Source organism: Bos taurus, chromosome 4 (genome assembly GCF_002263795.3).
Source record: "Bos taurus isolate L1 Dominette 01449 registration number 42190680 breed Hereford chromosome 4, ARS-UCD2.0, whole genome shotgun sequence".
In the NCBI taxonomy this organism is placed as follows: Eukaryota; Metazoa; Chordata; class Mammalia; order Artiodactyla; family Bovidae; genus Bos; species Bos taurus.
Window position 1 is genome coordinate 48,299,152 of NC_037331.1, and position 25,873 is coordinate 48,325,024.

General features: G+C 45.4%; 1 protein-coding gene across 1 annotated transcript in view; it reads right to left on the reverse strand.

Moving 5' to 3' along the window:
* The window catches only part of COG5 (component of oligomeric golgi complex 5), a 275,549-nt gene that overhangs the window by 1,981 nt on the left and 247,695 nt on the right, over positions 1 to 25,873 (reverse strand). The window contains exons 18-21 of the mRNA XM_003585967.6: positions 25,159 to 25,396; positions 19,351 to 19,427; positions 8,253 to 8,379; positions 7,676 to 7,755 (exon numbers count right to left, since the gene is read on the reverse strand). Of these exons, the coding sequence (XP_003586015.5) occupies positions 7,676 to 7,755; positions 8,253 to 8,379; positions 19,351 to 19,427; positions 25,159 to 25,396 (522 nt within the window). The remainder of the gene's footprint in view (positions 1 to 7,675; positions 7,756 to 8,252; positions 8,380 to 19,350; positions 19,428 to 25,158; positions 25,397 to 25,873) is intronic.

The following is a 25,873-nucleotide window of genomic DNA, read 5'->3' on the forward strand; positions in this document are numbered from 1 at the left end:
TTCTTGATGAAAGAGGAGAGTGAAAAAATGGATTAAAATTCAACATTCAACAAATTAAAATCATGACATCCAGTCCCATCACGTCATGGCAAATAGATGGGGAAAAAGTGGAAGCTGGCAGATTTTATTTTCTTGGTCTCCAAAATCACTGTGAATGGTGAGAGCAGCCACAAAATTAAAAAGGTGCTTGCTCCTTGGAAATCTATGACAAACCTAGATGTATTAAAAAGCACAGCCATCACTTGCCCAAAAAAGGTCTGTATAGTCAAAGCTACGGCTTTTCCAGTAGTCATGTAAAGATGTGAGAGCTGGACCATAAAGAAGGCTGAGCACCCAAGAACTGATGCTTTCAAATTGTGCTAGAGATCAAACCAGTCAATCCTAAAGGACATCAGCCCTCAGTATTCATTGGAAGGACTGATGCTGAAGCTCCAATACTTTTTGGCCACCAGATGCGAAGAGCCCACTCATTGTAAAAGACCCTGATGCTGGGAAAGATTGAAGGCAGGAAGAAAAGGGGCGACAGAGGATGAGGTGATTGGTTGGCATCACTGACCCAATGGACAGGAGTTTGAGCAAACTCAGGGAGATAGTGAAGTGCAGAGGAGCCTGGTGTGCTACAGTCGATGGGGAAGCAAAGAGGAGGATGTGACCTAGCAACTGAACAACATATTACCACATCTGGTCCCTCCTCTCACCTTTGCTTCAGTCTGAATCCTGCCATTTTGTGCCCTAAATACTGGCGCAGTCTTGTGGGTGGTGGTCACCCCAGTGCCATGAGCCCTGCACTAGAGGACCTGCCACACTATAGCCAGGGCCTGTGGTCCACCTGCCGTGCCCTCCTTGCCCCCAGGACAGTGTCTACGTTCACAACTCCGTGCACACCAGCTTCATTGCCAACCTTCCCCAACTGTCACTGCTGGGCCCCAGCCTCTGCTGTACCGAAGATCAGATCAGATCAGCTGCTCAGTCGTGTCTGACTCTGCGACCCCATGAATCACAGCACGCCAGGCCTCCCTGTCCATCACCAACTCCTGGAGTTCACTCAGACTCACGTCCATCGAGTCAGTGATGCCATCCAGCCATCTCATCCTCTGTCGTCCCCTTCTCCTCCTGCCCCCAATCCCTCCCAGCATCAGAGTCTTTTCCAATGAGTCAACTCTTCGCATGAGGTGGCCAAAGTACTGGAGTTTCAGCTTTAGCATCATTCCTTCCAAAGAAATCCCAGGGCTGATCTCCTTCCGAATGGACTGGTTGGATCTCCTTGCAGTCCAAGGGACTCTCACGAGTCTTCTCCAACATCACAGTTCAAAAGCATCAATTCTTCGGCACTCAGCTTTCTTCATAGGAAAACCATAGCCTTGACTAGACGAACCTTTGTTGGCAAAGTAATGTCTCTGCTTTTGAATATGCCATCTAGGTTGGTCATAACTTTCCTTCCAAGGAGTAAGCGTCTTTTAATTTCATGGCTGCAGTCACCATCTGTAGTGATTTTGGAGCCCAGAAAAATACCCTCAAATCATTCATTTCTGCTGTCTGTGTTACCAACACAGGCAGAGCCCAACCCCTACGCTCACCCACTGAGAGACTGGGGTGCCTGTGCAAATACTCTAAAATAAAGTCGAGTTCCAAAAAGAGGCCTGTTTCCCTTTGTCCACACATCTCATTGTTAGTGAGAGCTAGTCTTTAAGTTAGTGAGAGCCTTCCTCAGGACCGGCTGTCCTTTGGAATGCCAACACGCACCCCTGACCCCGCCCCACTTCTTCCTTGTAGAGCTTTTACTTAGGACCAGCTCAAGTGCCTTGTTTTTGATAAAGCCTTTCCTGACTCCAGGCAGCACAAAACAAACTATCCTGGAGTCACAAGAAGTGGAAAAGTCTAGGACTTCTGCGCCAGTAGCACAGCTTAGCAGGACCCCAGCATTTGGGGATGGATCTCTGAAAGCCAGCTTCATACTTCACTACTCACAACAAAGTAACCCAGAAACCAGCAGCGCAGGGGGTGGGGGTGGGGGTGGGGTGTGCAAGCCTGGCAGGCACAGCTGGGGACTTCCCTGGTGGTCCAGTGGTTAAGAATCTATCTGCCAACGCAGATGTGGGTTTCATCTCTGATCCGGGAGGATCCCACATGCTGCAGGGCAACCAAGTCTGTGTGCCACAGCTACTGAGTTTGCACTCTAGAGCTCGCGAGCCACAAGAGAAGCCGTAGCATTGAGAAGCCCAGGCACTGCAGCTAGAGGGCAGCCCCTGCTCGCCGCAACTAGAGAAAGCCCATGCACAACAATAAAGACCCAGCCCCCACCATAAATAATTTTTTTAAAAAAAAGCACAGCTGGTACATTAGGCTCTGCCTCCTGACCAAGCTGTGTGATCTAGACTGTGTCTTGAGCCTGTCCATCGGCAAAGTGGGAAGAAGACCCACAAGATTTAGTTAGAATTAAAGGCTTGTCCTGTGAGGCACCTGGCTCTCTTCTAGGTACACCTCTGAACCTATGAAGCCCTCCAACACGGTTTTCCCCACTGCACCTCTGCATTGGGAGCTCAGAGTCTCAGCCACTGGACCACCAGGGAGGTCCCCTCACTGCACTTCTGATGGCCTGGGACTCTCTATGTAAAGAGCAGGTCTTTACCCTTCTGCCCACACGACCACACTGCAGTGCAAGGATCTCTGTGCTGGGTAATTTCACTCTTACGATTAACAACTTTCAGCATGAATGTAGCCCCAGGACTAGTGCTTGACAAATGCACAGTGAATGAATTTTAAAAATGAATTAGATACAGGAAGATAGGACTATGATGAAAAGGACAAAAGCACTAAAGAAACTAAATATAAGAAAAGCAAGTGTAGGGGATCCGCAAAAGTATATGCACGCAAAATGGAATCTAACGAATGCCTTTAGAGAGCAATGTTCTATGAGATGCCTTATTCTCGTCAGAGCTGAGGCTTAAACGAAGCTGTTTCTCTGTGAGGAAAACGTGCTTCTTTTAGTGATACTATTCAAGTTGCCATGGTATCCCAGGCACTCGGCCCACTCCCACCATGCAGGCCCTGCAGACTCGAACACAGTGGAGAAACCCCCACGCGCCCACTGTCTTTGAGACAATCGATGGTGTGGATGTATCAGTCTAAGAAATCAGAGCACTGAAATTCACAGAAACTGTCATCATTCTGCTCCGAATGGGTTAGAGGATTAGAATAATTTTATCTAATATTTGGACAAAAATCCATGTAGCAGTTTTGTCTGCTTTCAGAACAGTAAGACATTACATAAAACCACACAGTATGTGGAAGAACAGAAATCAGTGTGGTTAGTGCTTTTGGTTTTGTTCATCAAAAACACTATGAGAACTATGGAGAGAAAAAGGACTAAAGCTGCCCTCCCACGTAAAATTGAGCAAGATTTTCAAGCAATTATTACTTCATTTGCCTGAGCAAAAAACATCAGCTTTCTTGGAAATTGGGCCAAACATTATGTAAGACTCTCAACTCTGGTTTGTATCCAAAATAGGAAGATTATTAAAGTTACCCTTATTGAAAAAAAAGTAGCATAGGAGTTCTGCAAACATTTAGTAGAGGAAGGGGTTGTGCTGACAACACTGCATTGTGATATAAGTGGAGAATTTTATAGAAAACAAAACTGATTTTTGTCAGCCGTGAAATATCAGTGTGCTTAATACTAAAACACATACATGACTTAAAAAACTACCTGGGCCTTCACAGGCTCTCCCCTGGCTCCACCTACCCCAGGATCTCATCTCAGGCACCCAGTTCCCAGAATGGGTAGGGATCTCGTGCCACCAGAACATTAGCTCCTATGAGACCAAACTTCACCCTCCATCCATAGGGGTTGTGTGGTCCTACAGAAGTGGAGGAGCTGAGGGAATGGTTCCCAGTCTGTGGGTCCTGGATACCTGTGGGAGGGTTTGGGGAGCGGGGGATGTCCAAGGATGCACTTGGCACAAAGAACTGACGATCCTACAGATGCAAAGTACCAATCAGCAAATAAAGCCTGTAGACAGTTGTGACACCATAAAGGTGCTCCGAGCCGACTGAGAGTCAGGAGCAGCAAAGGCAAGGATGCCACAGTCAGAAGCGCTGCTGCCCACTGCCAGTATCCAGAGCTGGTGATTTGCGGCCAATCCTACCTCTTCTGCAGAGCTTGAGGAATCTTTGCATCAAAACCTCAGCCTTCACCCTTGCGGAGAACACAGGCAACACTTGCAGGCTGTCCCGCTGCCGCCCTCCTGCCGCGGGCACACACGCCTGCCTGCTGGGGGCTGGGGAGGTGCCATCTTCCCCACTGTCCCCACTGACCCCACATGGCCCCAGGAGCCACTGGTTTATTAAGTTGAACTAGGATTCATTCAAGCTCTAGAGAAAATATCTGGCATTAAAAGGAAGCAGAAAGGAAGGCAGAAGAGAGGTCATTACTTGCCATTAGTTCCGCAGTAGCTGCTGTACCCTCGATCTGCCCTACTTATGACAACCCAACACACCGTGCCGGGAGCAGCAGATGAGTCTACAGCAAGGTTTGCCCCAAAGCTAAAACAAACTTACTGACATTTAAAGGACAGTACTCACCCTGGGTTTATCTACAGGGGCAAGAAATTCATCCAGTGGTGCTTCAGTATGCAGGGACGAAACCAGTTTTGCGATGACAGGCAGGAGTGTACTCTAGGACAAAGCGCCCCTCCCTGCCACCGGCCTGGGCCAGAGGAGAAGCAGTGTTGTGAAATCCCTCAAGGAGGGCTTCATTCCCCGCTCAGGGTGGAAGGCTCTAATAGCAGCCATGTGTGCAGTGATGGGCAGGCCTTCTTCAGAAAGCATGACAGTATTTCTGAGCGTGATTTTCGGTTGCTAAATATAGGCTTAGCAACAGCACTGCTGATGATATCACTCAGGAGACATTTTTAAAAAGAAGCAAAAGAAAACAGATCTGTGATGTGCCCACAGCAGCACAACTGTTGTAGATGAACTCCATCCATCTCTTTAAGACATAAATGCACCCTGTTCCATTAACTGAGTCCTGAGTCTTCTATCACCCGGTGCGCTGCAGCTGGGAGAGTCTACGGGCCTCAGGGGAAACTCGCAGACATCACAACCCCCACAGCAGCCACAAGCAGAGTCCTTCATTTGCACCTGAAGCCTTTTCTGAAACCAGTTTAACCAGACACTGTGCTGACGGTGACAGGATCACCGCCCATCCTGCCCAGTTTCTAGATCAGATGCTCTTAGCTGAGAGGGTAACAGACAGCAAGGAAGAAGAGCAGGTGCGGGCCAACCTCCACTGTACCCACACAGGCGCTGGCGGGGCCGGGGGCTCCCCTGGGCTCCAGTCACCATGCTTGAGCTTGGCTCCCCTCCCAGGACCTGGTGGGCTGATGTGACCTCCCCCAGCTTTCTTCCTCCATGGGGTCTCTCACCTGGCAACTCGGTTTTAGTCCTGGCTATGCTGTAAAGACTATGGTTTTTCCAGTGGTCATGTATGGATATGAGAGTTGGACTGTGAAGAAAGCTGAGCGCTGAAGAATTGGTCCTTTTGAACTGTGGTGCTGGAGAAGACTCTTGAGAGTCCCTTGAACTGCAAGGAGATCCAACCAGTCCATTCTAAAGGAGGTCAGTCCTGGGTGTTCATTAGAAGGACTGATGCTGAAGCTGACACTCCAATACTTTGGCCACCTCACGCGAAGAGCTGACTCATTGGAAAAGACCCTGATGCTGGGAGGGATTGGGGGCAGGAGGAGAAGAGGACGACAGAGGATGAGATGGCTGGATGGCATCACCGACTCGATGGACGTGAGTCTGAGTGAACTCCGGGAGTTGGTGATGGACAGGGAGTCCTGGTGTGCTGCGATTCATGGGGTAGCAGAGAGTCAGACACGACTGAGTGACTGAACTGAACTGAACTGATGCTGTAAAGAGCTGCCCAGCCACTTTAAGAAATCCTGATGCCAGGACCCAACCCCGGAGATTCTGAGGGAGTTGAGGGTGTGGTCTCAATACCAGGATTTTTCAAAGCTTTGAAAATGACTCTCGGGTGCCAGCACAGTTGAGAATCGCTTCACACATGAGCCCCACACTGCCTTTGGACAACCCAACTCAGCCCCGAGTTCAGGCCTAAGCGACCGTGTTCAGTGCTGTCCCCCAGACCAGCAGCATTAGGAGCCCTTCGAAGAGCTGAGGATGGTTCCCAGAGTGATTTAAGAGGTACAGCTGATGGGCTTTGGAGAATGAGGGTGTGACCAAGGAAGTGAATGATGGCTTAAAGGTTTTCTAGCTTGGCTGAATACAGGTGACAATGATACCCCAACCAGATAGTGAGTCTAGGTAAGCAGGTATGAGAGGAAAAATGACTTAACATTTTGGGGTTGAGATTTCTGTGGGATTTTGAGTGGTGACATGTAACAGCACGTTTGCTGGCCTGAGACCCTGAGCAACCAAGGTGAACCACAGTCCCAGGGTCACAGGACAGAAGAGTCACTAGAATCACCAGTCTGAGTGAGCTCAATGGGGAACTGAAATACAGACTGAACGTGAAGGAAAAGGAGCCAGGGACACAGCGTGGGAAGCGATGGCATTCAAGGAGTGGACAGAGGAAGACAATTCAGACAACGAGACTGAGGGAAAAACAGTCACAGAGGTCACAGCAGGAACAAATGACCAAGGGGTCAGGAAAGATCCGAGAAGGCGGGGCCTGTCTTGGCTTGTGCTGTGTCCTAAGGGCCTTGCGCATAGTGGGCATTAGTAAAAATGTGTGGAGTTGGTCAGGGGATGAGTTTTAAGAAAGAAGTGGTGGTCACTTTCAGCTAAAGCTGCAGAGTGATACCGAGAGAACAGAAACACTGGGATTTGGTGGCTAAGAGGTCTCGGCAGGTCTTGGTGAGAGAAATTTCAAAGGAGTGGTGCTGATGCAGGAGAGATGCTTAGTAAGTGACATGTGACAGTGGAAGCGTCCCTCCCTGGGCATGGTGGGGGTGCGCGGGCTGTGTGTGTGCGCGTATGTATGTGTATGCGTGCAGAGTGTGCGCGCGCACATGCAGGGGTGTGCGGGTACGTGTGTGTGTGCAGGGGTGCGAGGTGTCTGTGCATACATGACAGTGGAAACATCCCTCCCTGAGCGTAGCAGGTGCGCGTGGGGTGTGTGTGGGTGTGGGTGTGGGTGCACGGGGGTGTGTGCATACATTGAGGGTGGAAACATCTCTCCCTGAGCATGGCAAGTGTGTGCGGGTATGTGTGTGTGCGTGGGGGTGCGGGGGGTATGTGTGCTGCATGTGTGTGCACACGTGCATAAATACACCTGAGAGGCACCAGGCTGCCGGGTATCTACTAACAACTACACCGCATTTACTCACAGCTGTACTCCACCACTTCAGTAACTGCCCCATGTGGAAATGAAGCAGAAAATGTGGAGCCAAGGCCAGGAGTTGTTTCATAGCTGAAGATGGTTTTCAAGGTGCAAGTTCCTAGGGCTGCATGAGGCACAGGGCAGCACTAGCGGATGCAAGGGACATGGAAAGCAAACCCTGCTGGGCCACCAGCTCCCCTGGCGGCGCTCCGGCAGGTGGGGCCCGGGGGTGCACCATGTTGACACCTACTTGGGCTCCGCTCCTCCCCAGCACCCCCCAGGCCCCAGGCTTCGAGAACACGCAGGTGCGCCTGCCACACGTGGCTTTACCTGATGAGGAGGAGCCTGTCCTTTTCAGAAGGGTGATCATCCAGCCACTGGGAGAAGCGTGCATGGGACCACTCTGCCCTCTGCGGGTGGAAACACAGTCAGAGAGAGCGGCTACACCCTGTCCTGTCCTGTGGGGCATTCGCGGGTTCGGAGAGGATCTCTGGGACTCCTGGGGTCAGAGGACCCCAGACACCGGCCCCAAAGGCGGGCAGACCGGCCCTTGGTGCACTTTCCCAACCCCAGGGGGCCTCTTGGGTTTGTCAGTTGAAGGTGGGTCAGCAAAGGAAATGGGGCCTCTGTCAAAAAAGCTTTATGAACATACATTACTTGAATCACTGTTATTTAAAGGGCTAATTCTAGATGCGGCAGGTGACCTATACGTTGATGAGAAAGTAGGGCCTGGGTAGTGGGAACCTTCCCTCCTGAATCATTCACTGCTAAGACACAAATTCATGACTTCTCTTGGTAGGAGAAGGCCAGGACCTTCAGTGAGTTAGGGGTGGGGTGGGGGGAGTCCCCTGCATTCTCTGAGTTCAGAAGGAAGACAAGTAAGAGGATTCTGGCTTCACCTTCTTACCTGGAAGGGGGATTTCAGCTCAGGGGGTGCTCTTGTGAACAAAAACTGAATAATGATGCTGAATGGAATTATGTCCCCCAGTGCAGGGCTGCTGGCCACGTGTTCACTTGTCTGGAAGAGCAGTGGTCTAAATGAAGGAAATGCAGAAGTCATTTAATGCTGTTCAATATGGAAAGAGGTGACTCAGTACAAGAATCATAATAGCACATTAGCATTAGTGTAATAGCATAATACATAATAGAATGAATAATAGCAGTCTTCCTAGACTGGATAATTCTTAACCATTTCTTAGCCTCACACACACACACACACACACGTAGGCTGGCCCTCCCTTCAGCCCCTTCCTTGGCCCCCAACTCATTGCCTTTGGGTCTGACTTTACTTCAGGGTGATTCAGCAAAACCCCCTCTTAGAGCTCATCTGATAACGGGCTAAAATGAAAGCACACAGTTAAAGCCTTCAAGTAGTTCTAACTAAAAGGTTCTAATGGTGGCCACAGCTTTCAGCTTTTATTGTATACATAATCCTTCCATGGGCTATAAGCTAATGTGGATAAATTCAACCATTTTCTATACAGCTTTTCAAAGGGCCATTATATCCTTACATATATGAAATTATTACCTCGCTGGACATCCCTCTCTTCTAAAACACTGCGTGTCTAGGTGTTACCATCCAAGATAGGCTCGTCTCATTTTACTGTGCTTCACAGGTATGCTGGAGGTATTTTGTTTTGCATTTTTTTTTTTTTTTACAAACTGAAGGTTTGTGCAACCCTGCTCTGTGGTGTCAGATGATGGTTAGCATCTTTTTTTAGCAATATTTTTAATTAAGATATGTACAATTTTTTCAGACATAATGTTACTACATCCTTAATTAACTAGAGGATAGTTTAAACACAGCTTTAATAAGCACTGGGAAACCAAACAATTCATGTGACTGGCTTTATTCTGAGAGTTGCTGTGAGGCAGTGGGCTAGAACCGAACCTATAATATCTCCAGTGTACGCCTGCTTGCATTTTACAGGAACCTGCAGGCAAATCTACCCTGTTACTAACCACCTACTACCTTGTCAAAATGCTGGCAAAAATAATTTAAAACTTTCACTGACTCCTCCTTGGCTTTCAGTTCAGTACAATCGCTCAGTCATGTCCAACTCTTTGCGACCCCATGAATTGCAGCACGCCAGGGCTCCCTGTCCTTGGCTTTGGGCTCTGATAAAGGCCAAGCTGTAGAGGCTGAATCTCAAGAGGTAAGATGGCAACATCTGACTGAGCAGAGACTCTGAAGCCTGTACAACAGCTCTGAACCTGGCCTCGCACTTCTCCCCATGGTGTTTACTCCAGTCTAAGCCGAGGGCCTGCACTTCTCCCCATGGTGTTTACTCCTGTCTAAGCCGAGGGCCTGCACTTCTCCCCATGTGTTTACTCCAGTCTAAGCCGAGGGCCTGCACTTCTCCCCATGTGTTTACTCCAGTCTAAGCCGAGGGCCTGCACTTCTCCCCATGTGTTTACTCCAGTCTAAGCCGAGGGCCTGCACTTCTCCCCACGGTGTTTACTCCTGTCTAAGCCGAGGGCCTGCACTTCTCCCCATGTGTTTACTCCAGTCTAAGCCGAGGGCCTGCACTTCTCCCCATGTGTTTACTCCAGTCTACGGCCGAGGGCCCGCACAGAGCAGGACGGGCTTCTTCACCACCGTGACGGCTCACTCAAGAGTCGGGAGAGCTCCCACTAGACAGCTGGTTCTGGCTGGATCCAGAATACTATTGGAAAGAATGCCTTTATATTAACTATTCTATAAGTAAAATTTGGGGTTTCCCAGGAAGCTCAGTGGCAAAGAATACATTTGCCAACCAGGAGACATGAGTTCAGTCCCTCGGTGGGGAAGATCCCCTGGAGAAGGAAATGGCAACCCAGTCCAGTATTATTGCCTGGGAAAGCCCATGGACAGAGGAGCCTGGTGGGCTACAGTCCATGGGGTCACAAAAGAGCCGGACATGACTGAGTGACTAAACAAGTAAAATTTATCCCTTGTAGGAATTTTTCTAATTTCAACTGTTCTATAAAAAACATCATTCTGTAATTTACAGTCTTTAGCTACTGTGGAAACTCTTCAGTTCACTTGTGCTGTTAGCAGACATCCATAATGCTCTGATCCAGGTCCTCCGTGGAAGCAGGACTAGGGTCTTCTCACGGCCTCGGGTGGTACGCTCACCTCAAAGATTCTCAAGGTCAATCATCTCACAGGGTTCTATGCTGCAGAGCTGTAGGCAACACATTCAGCACCTACTCAGGTATGAAAATGTTGCTTCGGAAACTTTTGGTTTGTCTGGAGGCATCCCTGTAAGTCATTCTCTTGTGCGTGGAAAATCCCATCTCCATAGGAGCAAAGCTCCCAGTTTTAACCACACAGAGCACTTATGAAAAGCTTTATAGATGTGAACTCATTTATTCCTCCAAATAACCCTATCAGGTAGGCACTGTTACATCCCCATTTTACAGATAAGTAAACTAGGAGGAAGACAGCAAGTAAAAGCCAGGAACGGGCAGAACACAGACTCAAACTTCATTTTGCTAAGCAGCCTCTTTTAGAATATCAACTGAAGCGACTATGCATCTATTTTTAGAACAGACTTATTCTGAGAGAGAAACAAAGACCCCTTGGAGAAAGCACAACTTCAAACTGTCAACAGCTCCTATAAGATAACCTGGACAAATGAATGTTTCCAGTACATTGTCTAAAGGCTATGCAGTTAGTATCTATTTAGGAATCCCAGATTCTCTCTATGGGTCGAAGTGGATCTCCAGTCACCCACCTACTTGAACCATCTCATCACACTCTCTCCTGGAATTATTTTCACCTGGCATGACCTGAAGGTCCTGTGGGGTGATGACTGGCATGGTCTCAGAGGCCTCTGGAAGCTGACTCTGGGTGGAGGGGATGGCAGTGCACCCCAGAGCTCCACTTCCTGTAGCCGGCAGACCCCTGTTCTGGCAGGGGAAGCTGAAAACGCCTCACAGCCTGAGGTCCTCGGGTGCTGAACAGCTGACATTTCCATCCTCCAAGCCCAGCCAGGGGCCAAGAGCACCACTGACGTGACTGCTTCCAGGTTAGAACTAAACAGGGGGAAGAGCCAGTCGGGAGGGGGTTCCTGTACTGGGTCATGGGCTCAGCCTGCAGGTCCGGCACACGCGAAAGGCCGCCCGGAGCCATGCGCCGAGACGGGGAGCTCACGCCTTCCCCTCTCTCCAGCCATCCCGGTCCGGTGAGGGTCCTCCCCTGCCCCAGTAAAGCCCACTCTTTGCTATGGCATGTGACATGGTAGGATTCACCGGAACCCTGGCTGATGACAGGAGACCCAGGGCAGGGGCCAGTCCTTATGACCGTCCTCAACTCACTGAAAAGCAGCCAGATGGAATCCTTTCTGCCACTATGACAGGAAGATGAACAGGCATTTTGGTCCCTAGTCTCTCTCGGTGCTCACTATCTGAAGCCCCATGTACAAACGGTTTAGAATGAAACACTAACAAACACTGAACTATTTTCTGAAGAACTGATACATTTTCTTCTTTCTGAAAATGGGAATTACATAGCTGATTCTGTTCCTCTTTTATCTTCAGCTTCAGGAAATTTAAAGTCAAATTTGAAACTTATTTACAGCAATTAAATTAGTTTTGCAATTTGAATGTATGTGTTTGTACACACACACACAAACACACACACTGGCTGTGCCATGTGGCTTGCAGGATCTTCGTTTCCCGACCAGGGATTGAGCCCAGGCCCACACCAGTGACAGTGCTGAGTCCTGGCCACAGGACTGCCAGGGAAGTCCCATCCAGCAATACAAACACTACAAGCGTGGAAAGGGAAGAAGGGTGAGAAAGGGAGTGGGAAGGAGACAGGGAGCGAGAAATGATCTGAAACGTGCCCCGTCCAGCAGCCCAGCTGAGCTATGCACCGTGGCTGCTGTTGGTGACACCAGCACAGGGCAAAGCCTGGGAGAAACCAGCTCATTTTGAAATAGCATCTTTTGGTCAATCATCTGTCCCTGTGGAGCTCTGAGTCACAGATGTTCTTTTGCTGCCAAGACCAAATGTAGCCACTAACAGGACTGCCAAAAAAGCCATGGGAAGCAAAACTGGATTTGATTTGGTATTATGCCTCACTGACACAATTACCTGTAAACACTGACTGCAGATATTTTGTTTCTGGTGCTTGTTTTAAGAAGCAGAAAGAACACAGCATGAAAACCCCCATCCTCCCTGACTGCAGGTGGAATCTGAAATACCAGTGAGTTCAAAAAACGTATCACCATCTGAGGTGACACAAGGAACAAAAGGAAACAAATTAAGGTGTTACAGAATGCGGACAGCCCAATGCCACAAAATCATTCTGAGAAAAAATACTCCAAATAGCAGCGCTTTCAAGGTTAAACTTCATAGGCAGCTAGTAGTCTTCATTAATCAAGTATTAGGTCTCATTAGAAAAAAAAATTATGCTTCTAGTAGAGATCTCCACATTTAAGGGATCTGTGCAGCTGTTGTCCTCTGTTAAGGCCAGTTCTGAAGTGGAGTAAGACCCAAGTCCTCCTGTGCGCTTGTCCACAGCCAGTGTCCGAGGTGGTCTGTGCTGCGTGCTGCCTGCCACGACCCCCACTCCAAAGCTGCTTTTGGTGAGGGGCCAGGAAGGAGGCCAGACTACTGAGATCCGGAATCAGCATAGAAATGAGGGGGCGGGGAGGACACAGGACTTCTCCCTGCACTGGACATGGTGGGGGTTTTGGAGACGGGAAGAGGTCCACATATGGTGGCTGGAGGGGCCGTGTGTGTCCCAGTAGAGGACAAAGCAGCAGGCCGACGCCTGGGGGTGAGTCAGGGCTCAGAGCAGAGAGGTGAGAGCCCCTCGGGTCCCTGTCTTGGAGTCCAAGGTTGTCTGTCCTAGGGGACTAGGATGGAAAGGAGGTGGGGATTTCACACATTCTCTAGGAATAAAAGTGCACACGTGGTTCAAGACTCCTGAGGCATCTCCTGGCAGGCTGTCTGCAGCGGAAGTCAGGGGAGACAGGGCATTTCAGATCAAGAAGGGCATGGCCAGAGTGGGGGTCTAGATGGTCTGTAACACTTTCTAATGTTTCCCTGGATGTTTCACATTGTGTTCTAGGACCCGTCCCAGTGAGAACAAACGAGAACTTCTGGAATAAGACATCGGGCGGTGGCTGTGAGCACGGGCGGTAGGGTCAGGCAGGCCAGGGGTCTCAAATGCAGACCCACAGCTCACAGCTCTCACACGTGCAGTCTGAAAACTGACCCCTCAGCCCCGAATGAGCCCTCGACTCTCAACTGTCATCCTGAAGATGGAAGGAGAAAATCCCAGGACAATGCTCAGTACAGGCTAACATACAACAAATGACCAAACAATGATTGCTAGAATCAAGATGACCAAAATGAAACAGCCAGCCCTGCATGTTCACCCGGGAGCTCCCGGAACTGCTGAAGTACTGGCAGGCAGCAAAGCAAACCAAGCCCCAGATGTGGCTGCCTTCTGGCTCCAACGCTGACATTAGGAACTTGGAATTAAGAACCCAGAAACCGTGCGGAAATCGTGACTGCAGAGCGTGGCCTAAGTGGAAAGAAGGAACAGAACCCATCTGGGGTCCTGGGGGTGGGAGCGCTCATCCTGGAAGCTGTGGAGACGGCCACCCTCGGGTCTACAGACACGCAGGCCAGGCCTAGCTCTGAATCTCAAGCATCAGGTGATCAGGGAGGTAAACTGTAGCTATGGGGAACCCTCACCACTCCTCCAGCTGAAGACAGCTGACGTGAACGCTACACTCTGTAGAGTTACTGATGGTCTCCCTTCTCCAGTGCCCGGCATGCTAACAGACCCATCAGAATAGCCCCTATCTCCTGACAGCTCTCAGTGCTTTTTCATTAAATCTGAGGAGGCTTTCAGCAGAGCAGGCTGTGGATGTAATTCAGGGACCAGGCTGTTCCCTGGGGAGTGGGGACGCTGGGCCCTGCTAGAAGGCAGGGTCTTTAGTGATCTGCATGGACAGGCCCTTGGCCAGGTGGAGGCAAGGTAACCTCCCGCACGAACACATGGGAGACACCACCATGCTGCAGAGGGATGGACGGGGATGGGGGCTCACGCGTCCTGTGTGCAGCTACAACACAAATACCCAGGAGCAAGTCCCTAATGTCAGCAGCTTTCTGAGGCAGCCTTCTCTCTGGGGTAAAAGATTCCTGCTGCCTGAGAAACTCTAATGTAGACAGGAAAATGTAAATGCATGCAAGAAGCTCACCGGCCTAATTAAAGAGTCCACTAATATCACCATCAAGGAGAACACCCTGAGGCAGATGGCTGCCTGATGGGGGAAGGGGGTGCTCGCCAAGGCGAGGGTGTCTGGGGAGGGGGGAGGGGAGGCTGCACCTGAGGTCCAGGCTGGAGGCGCCCGCCTGGCTCTGTCACCCTCCCTGGCACTGGGCCTGTTGCTCCTCCTGTAGCCACTGCCTCTAAACCTGCTGGGGCTTTGGTTGTCTGGCTGTCTTTCTTGCCCCCCAACCCCTTACTATATAATATTTTAGTATATTTTATATTATTTTTAGGCTCACTTGTTATTTTTAAATGGGAGAAATACTGTAAGAGGAATTTTAAAATATATTTGTTGACATTTCTAACTATAAATATACAACAACCAAAGCAAAAAATTTGAAAAATTTAAGAAATCTCTTTTAAAAAAACCACTAGAAACAATGCTACTCTCCAAAGGTAATATTTTGATGCTCATCCTTGACTTGTCCTCTCCAAAGCCATAGGTCAGTATTTTTAAAACATCAGGGATGCCTATTGCATATACTGGTGAGTGGCCTGTTTTTTCATTTTGTGATACACCAGGAAGTATTTTTCTTTTTCTTGGACATTAACTAACAGTTTAAATTTTTAATTGGCTGCATATATTTGATCTAATGAATGTGGCCTATTTTAGCCAGTTTCCTACTGATAGCCACTGAGCTAGTTCGGGTATGACTTCGAACCTTCAGTCCAGGAACAAGAGTCCAGATCAATTATGGAAATGACCACTAGATGATGCCTTTTCCTTGTCATAGCACAGACAAGAAGATGAACAAGAGTGGGCCCTGCCACTGCAACTGCTCAGGACTAAATTCTGGAGAAGATACCGACTTCTTAACAAGTTTTTGCAGGAAGCAAGAGGAGGGCCTAGAAGTGAGTTACTGGAATAAAGACAACTCTGTACTGACTGACTCCTCTCCAGGAAGGGCCTCTGCTGTCCTAAGTCAATTCCCCTCTCAGGACAACTGTAGAGAAACTGGCAGGGCCAGGGCCTTGCCCAGTCACATTTACAGGCAGAGGCAGCAGAACTGTCATTTCTCTTCTCCAAAGACAGGTCCTAAAACCTTTCCAGCCTAGGGCTAGATTTGAACCCCAGAATATACTACTTTCACTTTATTTCCTGATCTACTTAATCCTAAAATCTATCAAATGGTGTCCAAAACCGCTCAAACAACTGAGAAAAGCACTAGAATCAATCCAAAAGATTTCTGTAGGTTCCATATATCTGTAGGAATCAGTTCAGTTCAGTTGCTCGGTCATGTCTGACTCTTTGTGACCCCATGGGCTGCAGCACGCCAGGCTTCCCTGTCCATCCCAATTCCAGGAGTTTACTCAAACTTATGTCCATTAAGTCAGAGATGCCATCCAACCATCTCAGCATCTGTCGTCCCTTTCTCCTCCCACCTTCAATCTTTGCCAGCATCAGAGTCTTTTCAAATGAGTCAGTTCTTTGCATCAGGTGGCCAAAGTATTGGAGCTTCAACTTTAGCATCAGTCCTTCCAATTAATATTCCGGGCTGATTTCCTTGAGGATTGACTGGTTTGATCTCCCTGCAGTCCTAGGGACTCTCAAAGAGTCTTCTCCAAACCACAGTTCAAAAATATCAATTCTTTGGTGCTCAGCTTTCTTTATAGTCCAACTCTAACATCCCTACATGACTACTGGAAAAACCATAGCTTTGACTAGATGGACCTTTGTTTGCAAAGTAATGTCTCTGCTTTTTAGTATGTAATCTAGGTTGGTCATAACTTTTCTGCCAAGGAGCAAGCATCTTCTAATTTCATGGCTGCAGTCACCATCTGTGGTGATTCTGGAGCTCCCAAAATTAAAGTCTGTCACTGTTACCATTGTTTCCCCATCTATTTGTCATGAAGTGATGGGACCAGATGCCATGATCTTAATTTTCTGACTGTTGAGATTTAAGCCAACAACTGTAGGAATACACTGGTAGATAAGTCTCTTTTAGAATTTTTCAATGAATTAAAGATATGGAGAAGGCTCCATAGGCAAGATTCAACTACTCTGATTATATCTGTGCCAATGCCTTGGGAGCTGAGGGATCTGCAGGAGGAAACTCACATACCAGCATTCCAGGAAATCAAGGTGCACATCTTTACAGATGGAGAAAGGAACAAAACTCGGCCCCTACCACTGGAGCAGCTCAAGTTCAAGAATAGAGGGCCCTGAGAGAAGGGTGAGAAACCACTGGATGCAAAACATTAGGGCATCATGAAACCAATTAAATGGGTGAAAATAACCAAATGCAAAAGAAACCAGAGAATATCGCACGAAGGAAGAGTAATTTCTGTTTCATGGCACAAGTTTGCGTGCATGTTTGTGTGCACGGTTTTGAGGGTGCTTGCATGTAAGTACATGCTAGATGGTAACATAAAATCTCTCTTACTGTCAGTCAGAGTTGAAGTTTTGAAACACATCTAGATTGACCATTGCCTCATGATAGAAGGTAGCTATAAAAAACCCAGGATTTAAAAAAATTATACACCAATCATTAATTTTTTATTCCCTAAATCGATACTAGAAGGTGTTACTATTCAAACTTTAAACACTGCTTTAAAGATTCTTTTTCTCATGTGGAAAGTGGGGTGGGTTGACAGAAAATCTTAAGTGACTTAAAAAAGAACTGTTCTTATGTGAAACCCTCAGAACATGTATCTCTATCCTGTGACACAACTTTAAAAGCACTTGGATAGGGACTTCTTGCTGATCCAGCAGTTAAGACTCTGCACTTCCATTGTAGGGGGGCATAGGTTCGATCCCCACTTGGGGAGTTAAGTTCCCACATGCTGCGCAGTAGGGCCAAAAAGTAAAACAAAAACAAAAAAACCAGCAAGTACCTGGATAAAGGTTGTCTTGCATTAGCATATGGGAAGATAAGCACTGTTTTTATACACGCACATGGAATAAACAACCAAATATGGGAGGCAGGACTATCAGAAATATTTATCTAATCTTAAACTAGCAAATTCCAAATCATGGCTTTTCCCATGCCTTTTAAAATAACTAGTTGGTTAATGTCCTCTAGCATGCTAAGATTCTGTGACTCGGGGCAGCATTTTATCATCCAACTGGGACTGCTGTGTTTCCATCTTACTCAGAGTAAGTAACTTTCAGTTCAGTTCAGTTGCTCAGTTGTGTCCGACTCTTTGCGACCCCATGGACTGCAGCACGCCAGGCCTCCCCGTCTGTCACCAACTCCTGGAGTTTACTCAAACTCATGTCCATTGAGTCGGTGATGCCATCCAACCGTCTCTTTATAGGAGTTTTATTAAGGTTGTTTTTAATGGTACATAGAGATGACTGGAAGATCAGTAAGCTCAGTGCCTCTTAATCTTTCAACTTGTCCATATCTGGTAGTGCCAAACCCAAAGGCTTCCAAAATATTTAAATACTTATAAAAGGTTTGAGCTAATCCAAAGAAGATATCTGAAACACTTGTGACATCACTGTTTCTGAAATCCAACTTTGTACACATAAGGCATTTGAGAAAAATACAAGTTCAGGCTCTTGTGTTGGCATTAAAAATATTTTTGCCAAGCACACACAGTAAAAGTAAAAGATAACCCTCCCCTTTCAATCAACAACCTTAGGTTCTTATATTTCAAGTGCTAGTATACCTGAATTTTCTACGAAGATCTTGGGTGACATAAGAGAGTGAAGCAACCTTTTAAAGAACATACTACTTATTGATTATTCTAGTTTCTAGTACTCAGTCAGTTTATAGAAAGCCACATGCCTGGATTCTCTTACCTATCTTTAGAAAGAAATATTAAAAAACATCACGCTCCAGGATATTATGGATAGCTGACATCAAGGCTTCCCATCTGGCATGCTTCAGTCACAAGTTGTAACTATTGTTGATCCCCTTGGCTCTCAGCGTTAGTCATCTTTTTGTACATATACATTTTCTATGTGTGCCATGATGTGAAAAGTTTGGCAAGTCTGGCTTACTGAATAAACAGCCATATGCACAACATCTTTTTATTTTCTAAAATCTGATACTTAAGACCTAGACATTAAGCTATTCAATGGTCCTTAAAATTTGAGTTGGTAAAAGGTCTACCTAAGTATTCAGCACTGAAAAGGATTTTCCTGTTAAATTGATACATTCTTAGATCATGGGTTTGAATTAACTCATTTTTCTTTTTGAATTGATTTCTAGGAAGCTCAATCCCGAATTTTGTGCTCAATTGCATTAGCCATGGTTACCTTAAAGTATCTACTACATTTACAGTCATTCTCTGCATTTCAACACTAAACTCGGTTCTTCAAATGCTCTATCTAATAGTTTGTTTTTGTTTTTTTAATGGCATGCAACCTATGACCTTTTTAGAAGTAGACTGGGTTGGAAATGATAAATGAACCAATAACATTTTCAGAAAAAGATGTCTATATAGTTATGAACTGCCTGGTATTATTCAATATATTTCTGTAAGAATGGAGAATTTAAAAAATTCCCCTAGGAAGAGCATAATAAAAAATTTAACAGCTCAATCTTGTGAACTGCAACTGAACTGCAACACACACACACACACAAATTATTGAATATAACATTATAAATTTCTGGTTTGGATAACTTTCAAGATGAACCATATGAAAATGCCATTGTTTGTTGTATACCACAAAATGGTTGAATAATGGCAATTTCGTGTAGATCAACATGACTAGGAAAGGATTTATCTGCTAATAGGGTATGGTTATATTAACAGTGATAACAGAACTATGCCTCACCTGAATGACCTCAGCATTCGATAGGACTTTCCCAAATCAGATACTCTTCTGCAGAATGGACCCACAGCCAACTCCATCTGAAATATTAAAAGATATCCCATAGCTTTTTATATCAGAATCTTGAAGTGAACTGGGGACCCACTTGGATCACAGAAAGTTGTAGCTTGAAGTAAACTTAATTGGATCTGCACTGTAAGGCAGTTTTGAATGTCAAGTTTATTAAAAGGCAAGAACTTAGATAGCTTTTGCATTTATTTACTAAAAAGGTCATAAGATAATTCCTTCAAGAATAGAAAAGCAGCTTTTGTTGTGTATGAGGAGAAGGTTTAGATTTTTTTTCTCCATTGAAAAATCAGAAAAAGAAATGTTTTCAAGACTGCCTGTGTGTCTGTACTTTAAGTGAACATCACAAGTCTTTTTCTATTAAACAGAAATGATGACAGTTTTCACTGGGCTGGTGAAAAATGATTAAAAGCACTGACTCTGGAGGCAGCGCACGTGTGTCAGTTTCTGATCTACAGTGACTAGTTGTGTGGCTCTGGGCTTAACCTCTTTACGTTTCAAGTTCCTCATCTGTCAAACACAGATAATACCCGTCATAAAATTATGCAAACAAAATAGATAATTTCACAAAGCACTATGTGCACGGCATACAGTAAGTGCTTATTAAGTGTCAGCAATTACTATCATTAAAAAAAAAAAATTTCCCCCTTTTAAATTGTTAGTGGATTAATTTGCTTCCTGACTGAAGAATTCAGCAACTACTACTTCTCTTTATTTTCCTCCTTTGACTGGAAATGTTGTCATTAATTGGAGTTTTAGGTTACCTGTTCTTTACCTACCAAGTGCATACGCAAAGTTTTTGCATATATGGCAGATGGTAAGCCATTTCACTATACTTGCTATGAACAGAGCTCTGGTAAAGAATAGTTTAGAAAATTTCTGAGAAAAGCCTGCGCCCTGGTAAATCAACATCTTTCTTCAAGAAAAACATATGAATGAAAAATGGGGTATCTGTCTTGCTGGCCATCTTTCTGAAAAACTGTTCATATCTTCTTGCCATTAGAAGACCATGGAGACGTACTCACTCATTTGAGAAACATTTTTTACTCCCTACTAATTATCAGGCACCAAACTAGACATGGAGATAAGAAGATGAATTAGACGGTCTTACCTCTGAGGAGTTCTCAAATTTATTGAAGAGGATAAATATTTATTTAAATAATATAATCTTCACTCATCTAGCTTATGAGAGATCTGTGTGTGTAAACACAGATGCACATGCAGATTGATTATTATTAAGAGAAACAACAAACAAGTGTGAAATCAGCTGTGTGAACTGAGTGTCAGGGGAGAATTACAAAGCAGCTTCCTTTCTTCAGATGGTCTTGAGGGTGACTCGTGACTGGTGGATTTCTCTCTCAGCATACAGAAGACAGAGTGTACTGTATGTCCTAGAGGGAAACCTTACGTGGTCAGCAAACTTTCTAAAACACAAAAGGATAAGTAAATAAAAGGAGAAATCTGATGAAGAAAAGTCAGATTCTTTCCAATATTACAAGAGAGAGCAGTTTCAAGCCAATGTTCTTGAAGACAGTGGGCGATGGGCTGCTCCTTGGGACCTATTTAGTTTATTCACTAGATAGGAGTTTCTGGTTTCCTATAGAACGTGGTATTTATTTTACAGTGAGTACAAAGTAAAAATGTGGTTAACATGTACCTATGCCCGTCTGTTTCTCTGTGGAGGTGCATTTATAATGGTTTTTTACACACTGAAATTTGTCGATTTTTTTTGTTACCCCAGTGGGATTTATCATTTTCAAAGATTACAGCAAACAACCTTTGCTTTAGCACTTGAGCAGGACTGAATGTTAAATAAAACAGCTAGGAGAAAATTACAGTATGAGAATATGACCTCGAATGGCTGTGTCATCTCTGATGACTGCAGGAGACTTCTATGCCATATGACAATTTCAAAATGTTATATGTTTAACATAAATTTTTCATCCATCAGGGACCCCTAGGGTACTAAAGACCATCTTCTTCTGCCAGAGTTCCACTAGACAATAAAGGCCATGCTTCTGAAGGGCAGGAGTGCTCCTTTTAGAGGCGTGACTCTGCCATTAGCTGTGGATACAAACGGCACCTGCAGCTGCCCCTCTCCAGCTCTCCTGTTTGGAGGCAACAAACAGTGAGCAGCAGGCATGGTTAACTAATTACAGAGCTGCTCCATGCCCACCGCGGACATCTGGCTAACCACAGGGCATCTTCAGATACTCCTGGGCATTCCTGCCCTGACACTGTTCAGAAGAAAAGGCAACAGGAATTAGAATCTTGATTATTTGGGGATTTTTCCCCAAATTTATAATTTTCAGGCAAAAAGCAAGAGAGATATAAATATATATTTAAAGGGAACCAGAAATAAACAGAAACTGCTCAGAGTGCCACTGAGTAAATAATTTAATGCCAACGTCAAAAGTCATCCTTCTCTAGGGATTCCCTGGTGGTTCCGTGGTTAAGAATTTGTGTGCCAATACAGGAGACACAGGCTCGATCCCTGATCTGGGAAGAATCCACATGCAGTGAACAACTAAGCCCATGCCACAACTATTGAACCTGTGCTCTAGAGCCCGGGAGCCACAACTTTTGAGCCCACAGCGGCATAGCCTGTGCTCTGAAATAAGAGAAGCCACCGCAATGAGAAGCACAGCAACTAGAGAAGCCCCCACTCGCCACAACTAGAGAAAAGTCTGCGCAGCAACGAAGACCCAGCACAGCCAAAAATAAATAAATAAAATGTTAATGTTTAAAAAAACCATCATCCTTCTCTCTGGGAAACACACACAACTGAGGAGCAGAGGGGAATGTGTGGTTCAAAGGACAGTGTGGACAGGTCCCCAGAGAGATTCTGAATCAGCAGAACCCCAGTGGCTTGGACAAGCCTAGTGCTTGAGGACTGCTGTGTGATTAGTGTAAACCCAGAGACCATGTGGTCACAGTAGGGAATTAATTACCATGAGGAAACCACCTCATGCCCATGACCTGATTCCTAAGGGGCTATGTACTGGGCACGTTCCTCATCATGAACCCACCAGATGGCTCCCTGAAAATATTTTCTCTTTCACCTGTGTAATGGTGCCAGTGAGGAGAAGTTAGGATTCCTACATAAATCTTTAAAAATATATCATTATCTGCCTTTGCAAAGTGGACTTGATGACAAATAATCAGTAATCCCAAACTACTCTCTTCTGAGTTCTTTCTCTTTCTGTTATTTATGCCAGAATAGCAGGCACTTTTATCAAAAGAACTTTTTTTGAAACCCATCAAGGATAAGTGTGTTCTTGATTCCAATAGCTGCTATGGTTTTGTTTAATTTTGAACACAAGTTGATAGAACTTTCAGTAATGAGGCAGCCAAAAGGCTTTCTAGTCCCAGGTGATGCCTGTCATGAATATAAATGTCAGGGTAATGCCATCTAAGTGTTTCGATTTACCTCAGAAAAATATTTCCAACCAAGTACAAAAGCTGAGGTAGAATATCACATAATTGTAGTTGTGGTAAGAAACTACATTAAATGAAATGAAGGCCCCAAACTCACTTTAATATTTGTAAAATATAGGGGAAGATACAATAGCTGGATAATATTTGCCAAAGCTATTGGCCATACCCACGACTAACTTCCAAAGTGCCTGTGCCTGTCATTCCACTGCCCACGACCCGCAGGGCTGGGAAGAAGCCACACAGTGAGGGGCAGGGTGTTGTGAAGCAGGGACATTGTCCAGGAGTGAAGGAGTCAGCCCACAGAGGGTGCAGCCACCAGTGTCACTGTATGGCTGGAAAACATACTCTAACACTGAGTAAGAGATGGAAAGCAGAGGTGGCCTTGGTGCATAATAAGTTAGTATATAATAACGACTGATGTGTTTCATTCATCTTAAGAGAAGGGACCTGGAAAAAGGTCTGATTTATGGGCAACATGTCTTCAGAAAGAAGGAAATGCCAAATAAAATTCTGAATGTGTGGTTCAAGGAAGGTAGAAGCTCAATCCTGCCCCTGGAAGCTAGGCATTTTAAGCAGGTGCAGGCTGCGATAGCAAGGGTCACAGGATAGCACTCTCCAGCTCCCGGGACTCATAAGGGGATATATCATTAAAACAAACAAAAAAAAAGCCTTCTTCCCGCAGCACTCTCATGTCGGCCATCTCCTGCTCGGCTGCCACTCTAATTGGACTTGAAGTGCTGCCTCCAGGAAAGTGACTCAAGAACCAGCTGGAGCAGAATGCAAATAAACCAGTGGGGGAGGGAGCCCAGGAGAGAGAAGAGGACAGAGAAAGAAAAATAAAATGAAGGAGGAAAGGGGGAAAGAAGAACAGACACTCACTGGGGTACAGCTCACAGTGTTTTTAACAAATACGAGCAGGTCTTGGTACATCACTGTGCTTTCATGTGATAATCAGCCTGTAACCCCTGTAACCCCAATAAATTTGTCATACCCACAAGTATGACACGACATATAATTCTCTTTAAGCTGCAGTTTACTTGTAACAACAAAATGTACAGGTGCCTAAGAATTAAGTTGACAAAAATGGGAAAGGTAAAAGGAGCCACACAAAGGTGACACTTATAAGTATTCTCACGCTGAGGTTACTAAAGGCATATTTCACAAAGGAAGGCTCCTTACTCTGACTTAGTGGTCTCGGGCATATCATTTGGGGATGAAAATGACTAACTCTAGACCAATTAACATGCAGACAGCCTGGTTCTTGAAACATCAGGATATGTACCTTGTTGTAACTGCTGGGTGCAGAGGAGCCTCTAAAACCCCTGCCTGGTGTAAGTAGCCCACCACATTCTCTCCTGGGAGTAGGAATGATGAACCACGACTTGCTCCCAGATACACACAGGAATAAAGAGGAGGGACATTACAACTTGTCTACCTTTATAAACAGGGAGGATGGGGCACACCATTGGGAATAATCCATTTGGATTACTGTTTAGACCAGGAGGGCTAACAGCTTTCAAAGGCTTAAAAAATGAGTTCACCTTTGACATGCTATGTAAATATGAATTATTTGTTTCTAATTTTTTTTTAATGAAAGTAGATGTGTGAGGTAGTTCTAATCTGCTTCTGATACTATATTTATAAGGCTTTTTAAAAGTCTGTCTAAAGGACAAAGAAAAAAAAAAACCTTTCTATAAGAGCTGATTATTATTCTGCTATTTTAATGTGACGCTACTTCATTCACATCGGATAGTGTGGAATGACTTTAAGGCTGGCCGTGCATAAGAAAGGTATTCTTATTTAACAGACGAGGATCAAAAAATCTACCTGGACCTCTGTATATGTCAACGAATTAGAACCTGCCCTGGAACGCTGAGCTGACCCTGGAGGACCACACATGTGTTGGGGCTCCTCTTTACATGAGAACAGACTGTCCTTTCCCACTCTTTGAAGGATAAATTTCATTCTCTTCATTATTTTCCAACAAGGTTAATCAGTTATTCTTATCATTACTGACGTGGTAGAATAGTAAAATCGTCAGAAGGTCCCATATTATGAAAAATGGGAAATGCTACTTTACTGTGGAATGAGCTACTTGATGTACCCTGAACTATCAAAGAGGAGTGATTCTTTTGTTAAAGTAAAAAAGTATCTTGTACGAAAGTACCTTTAAATTCTTTCCTTTTTTACCTATTAAGTTTAGGTTTACTTTTCTTCATGTTTCAATTCTTTAAAACACTGAATAATACACAGATGGTCTTTTATTTAAATGGATAATATTGGAGTTGAAATATTTTCCCTTTTTACCTGTGCAAAATCAGCAGCAAGTCGCATTTTCCCACCTTCACCAAGAGGTCTAATGAGACTGGCGTTGCGGATAAAAAGTTCAATGGCTCTTTGGGCAATAGCTTCAGTGTTGTCAAAGACAAAATCCGAGCATTCAAAGTGTTTAAAGTAGTCACTCATAACTCTGACAATGAAACCTTGAAGCTCCTTCATGTAGAGAGAACAGGGAACATCAGGCTTTCCTGAATTGGGTAATGATCTGCAAAAGAAAAAAAAAAAAATCAGCCAGTTCACTAAAAGGCACTCTTGGACATTTCCTTTCCCCCTCTGCCTGCCATTTCACTCCTAAGCAATTTTTTTCCATAATGGTAGAAAAGGAATTGTTCATTTTTGTTAAGAGTTAAAAAGCATCATACAACATTTAAATCTTATTTTAAAGCCTGATTTAGGATGCTAGGAAGACGACTGAAGGAATCTGTGAATCTGTTTACTGAAAGACTATGAAGAATGAAACCAACAACCATCTGTCTTGGATGATTCACAGAATGCCTTACGCACTCTGACCTCTCAAGGACTCTTCCAGCTTTACAATTCTCCATCCACTCACATGGTTTGCCTGGTTAGTGAATAAATCAATATTAGATACTGAAACAGGATTTTACACTCGGTAGCAACAGAAAACACTGCCTTCCCCAAACAAATTCTTGGCAAAAATATCTCTGCTCTTGTGCTATTT